Source organism: Acanthopagrus latus, chromosome 23 (genome assembly GCF_904848185.1).
Source record: "Acanthopagrus latus isolate v.2019 chromosome 23, fAcaLat1.1, whole genome shotgun sequence".
NCBI lineage: Eukaryota > Metazoa > Chordata > Actinopteri > Spariformes > Sparidae > Acanthopagrus > Acanthopagrus latus.
Window position 1 is genome coordinate 2,382,567 of NC_051061.1, and position 13,303 is coordinate 2,395,869.

At 40.9% G+C, this 13,303-nt stretch overlaps 1 protein-coding gene across 2 annotated transcripts; it reads right to left on the reverse strand.

The window, feature by feature from the left end:
* Positions 1–419: 419 nt before the first annotated feature.
* Positions 420–10,604, reverse strand: rogdi (rogdi atypical leucine zipper). Of its 2 annotated transcripts, XR_005072763.1 has the most exons (12): positions 10,164–10,604; positions 8,620–8,691; positions 6,524–6,606; positions 6,182–6,236; positions 6,001–6,081; positions 5,570–5,665; positions 5,350–5,448; positions 4,317–4,430; positions 4,189–4,238; positions 3,865–3,991; positions 2,953–3,050; positions 420–820 (listed from the first exon to the last, which is right to left on the reverse strand). XR_005072763.1 is itself a non-coding variant. In XM_037088131.1 (11 exons), exons 1-11 carry the CDS (start codon positions 10,236–10,238, stop codon positions 3,009–3,011), a joined length of 894 nt encoding a protein of 297 aa, XP_036944026.1. In that variant the 5' UTR covers positions 10,239–10,603; the 3' UTR covers positions 420–3,008. The 2 variants fall into 2 exon arrangements, 1 of the variants encoding a protein (XP_036944026.1); XM_037088131.1 differs by having other exon boundaries at positions 420–3,050; positions 10,164–10,603.
* Between the last annotated feature and the right edge of the window lie 2,699 nt (positions 10,605–13,303).

Consider the following 13,303-nt stretch of genomic DNA (forward strand, 5'->3'; position numbering starts at 1 on the left):
ATATTGTAACATCTTTTAACATGTATTATATTTTTTCTGTTTGTTTTTCACTAATAAAAGAAGTCCCCATCAACATCTATCATACATCCCTCATCTGTTGTGTGGGAGAATGTTGCAGAGCTCCACAAACATTCTGTGGGCTACAAAACTGACTTTCCATCAGCATGAAGATGAGGAGATAATAACTAGATTTTTTAATTTTTGGGTGAAATGTTCTGTTCATATTACAATTGTATTAAAAGTATAAAGGTAAAAAGACCCAAAAGTCATTCAAAAGTGCATTTTGTGAGAACTGTGAGATACAGCTGGCATCAAAGACATCTGAAGAGCAGAGACAAAGTGTAATGAAATGTTGAATACAGACATTGTTATGTGTAGGTTCACTGAAGCAGGCAGCAAGGATACTAAACACGGACAGCTTATAATCACATTTTTTTTTATTGCACAGATATCAGATAAATAATTTCCACATTTTAAATGATAGGCAGCTTTTTAAAGTAGATTAACACTTACTGGAATTAAGTCATTTGTTCATGATTGGATAAGTGTTTGGTTCACAGGGAATCAACGCATGTGCAAAACGTGTAAAATAAATATGAACACGGAGCAGACAGATCAAAGATTACATCAAGAGACAGGACACGTAGCTTATCATTTAGACATATCTGTGTAGTGACAAACAGGGAATGTGAGTCATGTCATTTCCACCACATGGGGCAATGAACAACTAAAACAAAGCACTGGCCCAGATCCAAAGTCTCACCTAATGCCACGTTAATGTCAATTAGGAGTTATTGTAATGGCCAGTGTCCAGTTCTGCCTGAAACCAAAAAAGATACAAACTGTAGCTTAATATTATTAAACCCAGTTTGATGTAATATAATGGTAATGGTGTTATACTGTTAATGCAGTGTTTTTATTTCACATATGACCAACTCTGGAATCATTTAACGTGAACATGAAATTGATGACATGAATGCTTGCAAGTTATAAACCTGATAATCTTTCCTCATCTCAACCATCCGTCCCACATGATGTGATCCAGAGCCTGAGCCTCAGACTGATGTGTTCAACATAAGACTGTTTCCAGGTGTTTGGAGAACTACTGCATCTGTGACAAAAAGTAGCATAAACCCTTTTGTGCCCCTAGACAGAGCTGTGCTCCTCTTAGCTACTACTCAGATGACACACTCCAGTCTCCCACCCAACTGTCACTGTTAAGTTGAATTGTGGGTAATGTAGCTGCCAGGTTTTTTTATTTATTTATTTTTTTTTAAATCAAAGCAATGGAATGTGTGGAATAAATGAAGATATGTGGTTGTGCTGCACTGGTTTCGACTCCAATGCTAAAATCAGTGTAGTGATCGCACAAGTGGCGCTGGACGTAGAGCAGATCGCGTCATGTGACCTGGATAAAGCGATGAGCGATGTGTGATAGGGCAGACATTGGGGTCTGGGCCACAAACACATCCTACCATACTGTCAGTGAATGAGAAAACATACTTTCTTCAAACCAACATATTTGTATTCCCTAAGAGATCACAGTGGGAAATGTTCTCCTCGTACGATTGCATCCCCTCACAGCTAAGACGTTGGTTTTTTCCCGCCTGGCAAAATTATACTCTGCATGCGCAACACTCTGCTGTTTAAGCTGGGCCTTAAAACCAGTCTCATAAGACAAATGAAGGAATTAATGAAACTGAAACAAATCCTCTGAGTAAGGGAGCCATTTTGATAAGAAATGCTTAGTGTCATCCAGGAGAACATGAGCAGACACAACACTGTGGACGGTTTCATTAGCACAGCTGGATGTACTGAGATTCAAAGATTGCTCCTGGGTTTTTCTATTGTCCTTCCATAAATCGGACTTATATTAAATAAATAATAAGAATGTTTACAAGATATCCTGACTTTAATTCCTATTTTGGGTCAAGTCCAGAAAACCCTGGAGCGTAACCAATCCCAAAATGCAACTCTTTAATTTTTGTTGCACCTATGTTCCAAGCAAATGGCCACTTCAATCCCATGCATGAAAAAAAAAAAATCCATATCAGGCATCATAATTATACTTTGGCGAACACACTGGTCTTCTGCACAATCAGTGAATCAAGTGAAGTGTCAGTCTCAGACAGGGCCACCCTTCCTGTTTGTTTACTTTGCATTCAGGTTTTTTTCCCCCCAAGGCTGCAGTTTTCACTACTGTTGGAGCTGCTGAGAACTGAACACATTTTTTAAATTTCCTAGACATTTCTTAAAAAAGTAGAACATTTTATGACAGCTGCCTTCAAACACAGATATACAGTATGGAGATGCCACCCTCTGGTACTTCCTTGGATTTGTATATAGGTTTGAAAATCCCCCAAGGCTGCAGACTTCTCAAAGCTCCTCCAGACAACACTATACACCATCTTAGTAGTGCTAACCATGAATACAAATCCAAATTTGACATGTTAAACTAGGTGATCCTCTGGAGCCTGAGAGAAACAAAGCATATTCTGCGGGGGCAAACAAATGAGGAAACTTAGAAACTGCTGTGAAGGAACTCAAGTACTCCAGAAAAAATCCTCCCACTGTGAGCTCTTAGTGCTGCTCTGTCTTTCAACCCTGAGTGCACATATTAGTGTTCCAAACAACATGACAGTTCACCAGACGTTGGGATAAGAACCAGATGACTACTCAACATGTACTATGTTTCTTGAATGTAACAACACAAAAATTCTAATAACAAACCAGCAACATTCATCCACTGTTATCTTCAAGTCAGTGCTGGGAAATGCAATACATGTGTATCAGAAAAACATCAGTCGGCTGGGCTAACGCGACTGTGAATGGCAAACATTGATATTTGTTGGGCTTTGATTGGCTCCCTCAGCTAATCTTGCAACACTTGGAAGTGAATGACTGGATGATAAATATATAAAAAAATAAAAGCCTTTCAAGGATGTCCCTTACACTTAGTTAGGTTAGTTTCGGGCTGAGCGGTCTCTGGAGGGTGGACAGGAGGCGGATTAGAAAGGTCTGTAGTTCCAGAAACTGGAGAAGACAGATATCTGCAGGGAGGGGAGGACAGAGGAACTTAGTTAAGATTATACATTACAAATGCAAGGTTAAGTATCTACCTGCCAATGATATACAGTATTTGAGGCCAACAGTAGCCTTCAAGGAACAGATCCCATATGAAAGCAAGCTTGAGGCTGTAGTGTTTAATAGGAGCATAATGATCCACTCATATGGATATTAACAGATCAATAACAAATGATCCGATATCATCCAACATGGATCCATATCATCATCTTTAATATAAACCTTTATTTTGAAATTCCCATGGCATCTCTGTGCCACCTTTTCCATCCAAGCACACAAGCCTTGGTACCCATCTTTAGCGTTAGCTTATCTCTTAATACACCTCATAACAAACTTCATTTCATCTTACAATGCTAATAATCTAGTAATGTAACAAAATAAATGTGTTGCTGTGTGATGATTTCAGTAACCATGATGATGTCTTTTGTTTTCAACTGCAGTGACAAAGAGTTCAGAATGTTTGCTTCTTCTCCATAGCAAGGCAGCACAGGCTCATGGGTATTGTAGTATTTAGAGCCATCTGACATGCTAAAATGACATATGGAATATGATTTTTAAGAAACAAACTACTTAAATAATTAAAACTGGTGTAGAAAAAAATGTATGCAAAGGAAAACTTGAAATGGGAGGAGAGATTGGTAGCAGCAGCCCCTCCTACTTGGCAGCTCTGTATATTTAACATACCTAGATTACTGCAGCTTTAAAGAGTCCAAGTCACTTTAAGGCTCATCAAGTGAGAACTGATTCAGTTTGTTCACATGTTGCATGAGAGACACCCACCTTGTCCTTGAGCTGCTGACAGAGCTGCAGGGAGATGGTGAAGAATACCAGCGTATCATTTAGCCAAGGCACCACACACTCTACCTTGTGAACGTGGCTCACTTCAAACCGGTTGTTGTTGAGCTCACTGTGGAGGAGAGACTGATTAAAGGGACCTGGATGATACACATCCTGACCGTGGTACAGTGCCAAACTAGTTTTACAAACTGATTTACAAACTGCTGAGAAAAATTACACAGTACACACAAATTATTTATCAATGCAAACGCTACCAGAAACAATCTTTTTTTAAGTATCCACTTTGTGTATTGAAGCAGGGCTTACAACATTGCTCCTGGGTTGTGCAACACAGAGCTTCCAGCTGTCTTGAAATTCTGAGAGGATAAAACATGAGACCATCAGTCACGTGTGCTGCTTCATATAGTGTTGAAGACAGTCAAAAAAGTTCCAACCTTGGTGGTGTTGGGAGGCAGCACATGAAGCTGGTACACAGTCAGACACAGTTTGCTTAGGTTGATGTAAAAGTTCACCATGACATCTCCTGGCATGGGAGGAGTGAACATCTTCTGTTGATGGAAGGAGACAAACAGCAAGACAGCAGCGTGAAGCTTCATGCTACATACGCTGACATGTTTATTTTTCTAATGCCTCCTAAATACATACACTACATGGCCAATAATATGTGGACACCCTAACATTCACAGTTGACGGGGTGACTGTGACTCGATGAGCACTTACTTGCTGCTGTAACAGCGTCCGCTCTTCTAGATTCAGTCTTTCCACCAGTTGAACCTGCTGCAGGGTTTTTCTCCTATTGAGCCACCAGAGCATCAGTGAGGTCCCACAGTGATGATGGTGATAGAATCTAGCTCATAATCATGTTGGAAGGGGCTGAGGTCAGGGCTCTGTGCAGGATTAAAGTAAAGTTCTTCCACACCTTTCTCTATGGACCTGACTTTGTGAACTGGAGGCATCGTGATGTTCATACAAGAAAGGGACAGATGATAACTGTGGCCTGTGTCAGCAGCAGGTCTTTAAGGTCCTCTGAACAGGGTTTTCTGGTAGATCTGTGATCTAGGCTTAAAACAAAGGAGACCCTGCTTTTGAGGTTGTGGCTCCTTAACTTTGGAACTCTTTCCCATTTGACTTAAGAGCCATAAGTTTACACGTAAAGTGTCATAAGCCAAAAATGTTGTGAGCTAGATGTCTAAAATATTACTGTATACAGGAACACAGAGGTCCAGACCAATCCAGGAGGAACAGCCCAAAACAGTAGTACACAAAGTATGTACTTCTGACCACACTGACAGTCTTTCTCAGAACTCTCTGATAACCAGGGATTCTTATCAAATGTGTTTGTGCTCATCTTCATTAGCAGATTTGATCAGAATCGTTTCTGCCTCAAAAATCCACTGTTACTCAAACACTGATCCTTGTGGTGTCAAAGCTGTGTTTGTGTAGTGTTTACTGTCTCGTGTCCTGTACCATCAGACCACTGGTGGCCAGCTCAGGAAGCGTCATGGAGGCCGGAGTGGTGAGGCGGTTCCGTGCTCGCGTCAGCTGCAGCATCACAGCATCCATCAGCTGCAGCAGTAACAGAAACATGAAGCCAGCATCACTGACACAGTTAAAGGGATCTCCTCCATGCTCAGCTGTGCACTGGTTGGAACAGGGTGGGGCTGTCATGAGTTGACAGAGGACAGACCTTATTAACCTCAGCCCCCGTCTTGAAGTGGTAGCTGTCATCATGGCTGCTCAGCAGCTGCAGAGCCTGGGTCACATGATTCCTAGCATCTTGGATCTGATAGATGAATAGAGACGAGAGGGGTGTACGGTGAGCGCGATGGGTAAAGCAGGATTCCAGCATTACATGAAAATGTACACACAAGACAAAAGTTTATATGTAAAGCCAAGATAAGAAAGTTGTTGTTGGCATCAGTTATCAGGACACAGTGAAATGTGCTGAACGCTGAATGAAAGAATAATCCTACAGTTGTACAGTATGTTAAAGACTGTCCTGAGCTGGCTTCAGGCCCTGCAGTGGGCATCAGGCTGAGCATCATTCTAACCCTGACCTAAGATACTTTTAAATAATAATGGTAATCATGGAGTTACATGTGACTGACTGAACTGTACCTGCTGCAGTTTCCACTGCTTGTCCTCTCTGAACTGAAAGTGCAGCGCTTGGTTGTTCTTTGCAACCTTCAGGTTTATATCCTGTTAAAAAAGCAAAACATTAACAGGGACCATGTGAGCGTCAACCAATGTGTCACTTTCCCGCAAAGGGTGCAGCCTCAGTGAGAAGAGACAAACTCACAGCCTGAGTCAGAGCCTCGCCCTGCAGAGTCAGCACCCCCTTCACTTGATCCATGCTGCAAAACAACACATCACATCTTTACTACAACGTGGAGAGAGGCACAGACACTTCATGGGGAGCGAGGCTCTGAAAGATTACAACATGACAGAAATGGCCCAACATGTTAATTCTCAGCATATTTCAAACCAACTATCACTGAGCATCTGACAGCCAGTTCCTCTACAGAAAGACATCGTTAAATAACAGAGAGGACGAGTTATTTCACTAAAGACGAGCGCAGAAACCGCACATGTAAACAAGACTCACTTATTACAAAAAAAATAATGGTTGTATAGGTATTACGTTGAGCTGCCGAGGATGAAGTTCTCCTGTTTGAGCTGACTCTCCAGACCTGGTGTCGGCATGGAGAAACGTCTTGATGCCTCCTGTCGATGGCAGAGAAAACCAACCATCAGTAACAAATCTTAATCACACGGTCAGTTGTGAAGTTACGGCCTTTTGTGTTCACGTTGTAGATTGACACTGACTGCCCCAGATGGCCAGTCCACGCACTGATTGCATACTTGTTGTTAAGGGACTCCAAAAGATGAACATTCATCGCAGCATCTTTTAAGGAACTTTTAAGTCCACACAACTTTTCTGGAGCTTCAGAGTAAAACAGCTTTGCAGCATTCTCCTAAACAACTGAAGGCGCTGGGGACTTGTTTTAAAAAAAAAAAAAAATACATAAAACATTAACATGACTGTTAATGAACACAATTCATGGAGGACTTGACACACGGTTGAGTGTGTATAACTCTGCAAGTACAATGAAGATTTTGGCTTTTCAAATCAGTTTTGGGTCTCGGGGCTTCCGGATACTTTGATTATGTCAGACGAGTTGTATGGAGCCATTTTTTTTCAGTTAAGTCTCCAGCTACTTCAGACTAATAAACTTTCCATCAGCATGAAGGTGAGTAGATAGTGACTGAATATTCATTTTGAGAGAGTTTATAATGCTACGTACTTTTGTGGTACAACAAACTTGGCGAGCACATATTGGATACTAATTCAAATAATTCTACAAATGAACTACAGATGACATGATCCAACTGACTGCACAGGCTGAGTACTAACCATGACAAATCAACAGATCTTGATGTGTAAAGGTGGTGAGATGGTCCTCTTCACTCAGCCCTAAATACAGCTACAGTGGCATGCTAAAGTATTCACACCCCTTGAACTTTTCCACATTTTTCCACATTACAACCACAAACGTAAATGTCTTTTATTGGGATTTTATGTGATGGATCAACACAGAGTGGTGCATAATTGTGAAGTGGAGGGAAACTGACGCATGGCTTTAAAAATGTTTTACAAATATAAAATATAAAAGTGTGGCGAGTCAATACTTTGTAGAACCACCTTTCACTGCACTGACAGCTGCAAGTGTTTTGGGGTATGTCTTCACCAGCGAACTGGGATTTTCAAGTCTTGCCAGAGATTCTCAAGTAGATTTAGGTCTGGACTTTGACAGGGTCGTTCTAACACATGAATATGCTTCGATCTAAACCATTCCACTGTAGCTTTGGCTGTACGTTTAGGCTTGTTGTCCTGCTGGAAGGTGAAACTTCACCCCAGTCTCAAGTCTTTTGCAGACTCTTACAGGTTTTCTTCCAAGATTGTCCTGTATTTGGCTCCATCCATCTTCCCATCAACTCTGACTGACTTCCTTGTCCCTGCTGAAGAAAAGCATCCCCACAGCATGATGCTGTCACCACCATGTTTCCTGGTGGGGATGGTGAGTTCAGGGTGAGGTGCAGTGCTAGTTTTCTGCCACACATAGCGTTTTACGTGTAGGCCAAAAAAGTCAACTTTGGTCTCATCTGACCAGAGCACCTTCCTCCACATGTTTGTCGTACCCCCCACATGGCTTGTGGCAACTGCATGATTTTGTTTCACCAATGGCTCTTTTCTTGCCACTCTTCCATAAAGACCTGATTTGTGGAGTGCATGACTGATAGTTGTCCTGAGGACAGATTCTCCCACCTGAGCTGTGGATCTCTGCAGCTCCTCCAGAGTTACCATGGGCCTCTTGGCTGCTTCTCTGATCAATGCTCTCCTTGCCCAGCCAGTCAGTTTAGGTGGACGGCCATGTCTTGGTAGGTTTGCAGTTGTGCCATACTCTTTCCATTTTCAGATGATGGGTTGAACAGTGCTCCATGAGATGTTCAAAGCTTGGGATATCCTAATCATGCTTTAAACTTCACCACACCTTTATCCCTGACCTGTCTGCTGTGTTCATTGGGCTTCATGATGCTGTTTGTTCACTAATGTTCTCCAAGCAAACCTTTGAGGCCTTCACAGAACAGCAGAATTTTGAAAACCACATCTCATTTTCCTTCCACTCCACAATTATGTGCCACAGTATACCATATACAAGACAGCTGAACTGTTACCTTGAGGACATCCTGGAGCTGCTTGAGGACAGCGTGCACTTCTTCTTTAAGCAGCCAGTTGAATTCCTCCTCCTGACAGAAAGACCAAAAAAATAAATCAAGATTTAAAGATGGCGTGGGTTAATAAGCAACATCAAAACCATCTAGTCAATAGATGAATTTCTGTTTTTCCTTGCACCATATATATTTCTCTCTCACAGGGGCGGATGACTTTATGTAACGATTACTTTCATGTGCCGTAACCATTCAGCAACAGCTCCTTCACTGAACACGTTGTAAATTATCCTTAGGGTCTGTTGGATGTTCAGGACAAATTTAAATCCAGTGAAAAATGAGCAAGTTTAGAATACACACACAAGGAATCACAAAAAATCTGAAATGAAGCTCAGAGAACCAAAATCAAAAAATTCATAACTAAAAAAGCATTTGAATTACAGCTATAGGATTTTTCAAGGTGCCATGACGTTAACAGAGATGGTTATACTAATATATACACATCTATAAAAAATGTAATTGTAAAGTTTTTTTTATTATATATCTTTTCTCCAAAACTACATTGTACCTCTTTAACCAACCCAAGTTAAAATCAATCCATTTATTAAGCAATGAATCAAAGTTTACAGCGTTAAACATGTATGGAACAGGACTGGTGTCACTGCAGATTAGTGACCCTCATTTCTGATTCAGGTCCAAGCAAGTGTGCACCCAAATGTTCAATATCACAGAAACAAATAAGACATTATGAAATATGACTGCATAGGTCATGTCTATTCATTGTATTAATGCTGATTAATCTCCTCCACATTTTCATTTGTGCATTTTTTTTTCCAAACCCGCTTAAGTTCAGTGTATTAATCCTGTACGTTAAGCCCTGCATGCTGTAGATGGCCTCCTGCTTCTGCACACCTGATTCACGTGATCAGCAACCCATTCATTTGAATCAGGTGTGCTGGAGCTGGAGGGAAACGCCTACAACATACAGGGCAGAGCTCCTTGACGAGTGGCAGTGTATTTCATCATTACACATCCACATGATTAGGTGTTCCGTTAAGGTTTTCATACGTACTGTGTTGAACATTGGTTAACCGCAGGAACATTTGATAGGGAAAACGGTGCTACATATTGGATTTATTACAGCTCATGTATACTTTCATCCTCTAACAACCATTCTGAGACATACCATAATGCCTGGTTTGTGTACATGACAGTTAACTTCATGTTTGCGCTCGGTGACGGTTTCTACTGAGAGTGGCTGGCTCTGTATGAAAAGCATTTATTAGTGGGCAACATATGATCCGGTCATCATACAGAAACATGCGCAGCTGTGCCGCTGTGAGCAGGCCCGCGGTCAACATCACAGAGCTGCCATGAATGCAGCACCTGCGTTGCTGCGCGAGGATGTGGCCGTCCTGCTAACCTGGCGACGTTATTATAACGTATCGATTACATATGTCAACATGTCATAATGACGGTTAATCCAGCTGGCCCAACAGCACTGTGTCCCTGCCTACTCGCGCCGCTGCAGCACAGACACAACAACTCACCAACACAGCTCTCTCCACCTGACTGGCAGCCGACATCTTGGGCAGCTCAGACAGGGACCTCTGCGAGTTAAGCATTTTGTCCAGCGAACACAAAACAAACCCTCGAATGTCACCTTTGAAACGCTGCCGTCCAGTCCTTAGGATGAAGGCGTCTCTATATACTAGCTTAGCGGAGGGTCTGTTGCCTTCAGGTGCTGTCAGAAATAACGCGAGCTCCCATATGAACGACCCACATCAGCGGCGAATACGTATATAAAAAACACCAACCTTTGGATTGAGAGACGAGCTTTTGACGTGGAAGATAAAAGGCGCTGGGAGTATAGACGCATCAAGTAATGTTATATCAACTATACACGGTTCAGTCTTTAGTGTCAAGAATTCAGTATGATGTATCAGCAACTTGTACACTGCATTCTGTAAATGGTGGACACTTCAGTTGCATGCTGCTTTTTTGTCATAAAAACACACAAAAAGAAATTGGTATTTTTACAGTGAATGATGATTTTTCATGCTAATTCTGACCAAACTCTTCAATAAGGGTGCTGCGATCTGGTCTTTACGAGAACCACCTGAATGTGGCATTAGGCTGGTCACACGTTCACTATTACAGTGGCCCCACCCACTAGTCCTTATTTGGGAACTTCCGCTAAGCGTCATGCAAACATATGGTACCAGGCAGTGTTGTGATCCATGTTGGGACTGGGGCCCTGGGTTTTTTTTAATACTCCCACTGCCATGACTGGACACATAACTGAATCCAAAAGTAAACATGTTTTTAATCGTATAGATGGTTGTTTTGGGTGGATTTAAGTCCATGGAAGTCTGGACCAGCTGAAATCTCAGCATATTTCGGCCCTCTTTAGTAAACATACAGAGGGAAGTGTGTTAAATGTGAGGTTTAACAACATCATCGAACATTATTTTGACAAAAGTGGAGAGCCATTCCTTTGCCCCTGCACTGAGAAAGCATCACCGTATAAACATGTTCAATAATCAGAGACAACTGAGTAAGATTTAAATATGAAATCTTGAGGCAAATATTATAATTTGAATCCATTATATTTATTCGATAACTTTGTTGCTAGTTGTCTTGTATATTGAGTATTTATTGTTACATCCGTCAAAGTTGTAATTAAACCTTCAGATGATCCCAAACATGCTAAATATCAGATCCAACAACCCTTGTATACAGTATATACATATAACACATGTAAATATATGCATAATTTAGTTTTACTTGTGTAGGCTACATGAATGTCCAACACTTTTACTCAAGTATTATTCATATAATGCAAGTGACCTATCCTTTAACCAAGTATAATTTTTACACTATATCTTTAATCAAGTTTGACTTCTAGGTACATTTTCCATCAGTGGTCATGATGTTGCTTCAGGCAACATGTCCCTTTATTAACATGAATACACAAATTTAGGTTATTTTAATTTACTTCTAATGTATTGCCCTGCTGTGCCAAATACTCATGAGCGAACCAAATGTGGTTCAATCCACTGCTGAAAATAACCAATGCATCACTTCATGCTGTTAGAGTAGCATCTATATAAAAAATGGGAGCTGCCACTTGTTTTGGGAATTATATCAAAAACTAATGTAGCTTTATTTGTGACATTTTTTTTTACACTGTACATGATTAACAGGAGCCAGTGCTCTAATTGAGAGACACAGACTGCATAGAACACATTATTGGTTTTCAGAGGCATCAGGTGTCAAATACTAGAAATAATATTGACAAAACAACACTTGATCAGTGATTAAACATGCTTACATGTCAGTAATCAGGAGAGGATTTATTAAACAGCACAAAAGTTTGATGTACACAAAATCATAAATATCCCCCAAAACAAGTAACACCCTCCTTCCATTAACAGGATACAACTCATTGTCTTTTCAATGCAATAATAAGCCAGTTTATATAAGCCACATATTAATAAACCATTTACACTTGAACAACTGAACGATCTACAGTATTAAGACACAAAGTTGTTAGACAGTCACTCTGTAGTTAAACCAAAGTAACCATAATTTTTTTTTCATTAATCCCAGTTATTGTAGATAAAAAAGAAACCCTTCTCAACCTAATGTACTATTTACATCTGTCTTTACACTAATGTGTTTGAGGGGAACAGGAATTAAAAATGAAACAAAATTTGTTTGGCAAAGAATCTTTTAAAATAGGATGTTGGATTCTTATGACTGTTTTATGAGAAACTCCTTGATTTACAGTCTAACTGCTAAAACTGTGGGACCAAACACCATGTGATCTTTTCCTGGAGAGAAGCCATTACAATTTGTAATGTGCACGTGAACTTATGCTTTCTGTCTTCATGTTGTCCTCGATGAATTTCATTTTTTCTGTTTTGGAAATTAAAACAAAAACACAGATATGCCACCCTGATTAACCTATTTCTGCACTTATTACCTGACACATTCTGGTACCAATTAGATGCGAGGGAGAGAGGGAGAGAGGGAGAGAGAAAAACAAAAAGTAAGGAAATTTGTGTTTGGTAGATCATTTCTTTGTTGTAACAATGCTTCTTGCCAATTCTTATACCGTTGGAAAGCCTGTTTATTTCCCTTTTAAATGGTGCCACATTTGTAAGGATCATACATTTGCGAGATCAGCAGCAGAGCTGAGTATGTGAGTTGCACCCATGAAAAATTTTCCAAATCTTCTCTGCCAAACAGCTTATTCTTGATTGAAGTCTGAAGAAACAATACATATTAGCAATATAACAGTTTATGAATTTAACAAACAGGAGCCTCAGTAGTGTGTGGAAGAACCATACGTGGCCACAAAAGTGTGGCGCCTCCTCCTCATGCTGGTCACACACTGCTGTGGGATGGCATACCATTCTTCAACCAGCATTTGACGCAAGTCAGCCAAAGTGGTTGTGCTGGTCAATCTGCCATGAACAGCAAATCCAAGCTGATCCCACAAATGTTCAGTGGGGTTGAGGTCAGGACTACTGGCTGGCCGTTCCATCCTCTCCACTCCCAAATTCTGAGTCTCTAAGAAACCCTGCTGTGTGTGCGACCAGGCTGGTGACCAGCATGAGGAGTTGCCACACTGTTGTGGCTCTGTATGGTTCTTCCACACGCTACTGAGGCTCCTGTTTGTTAA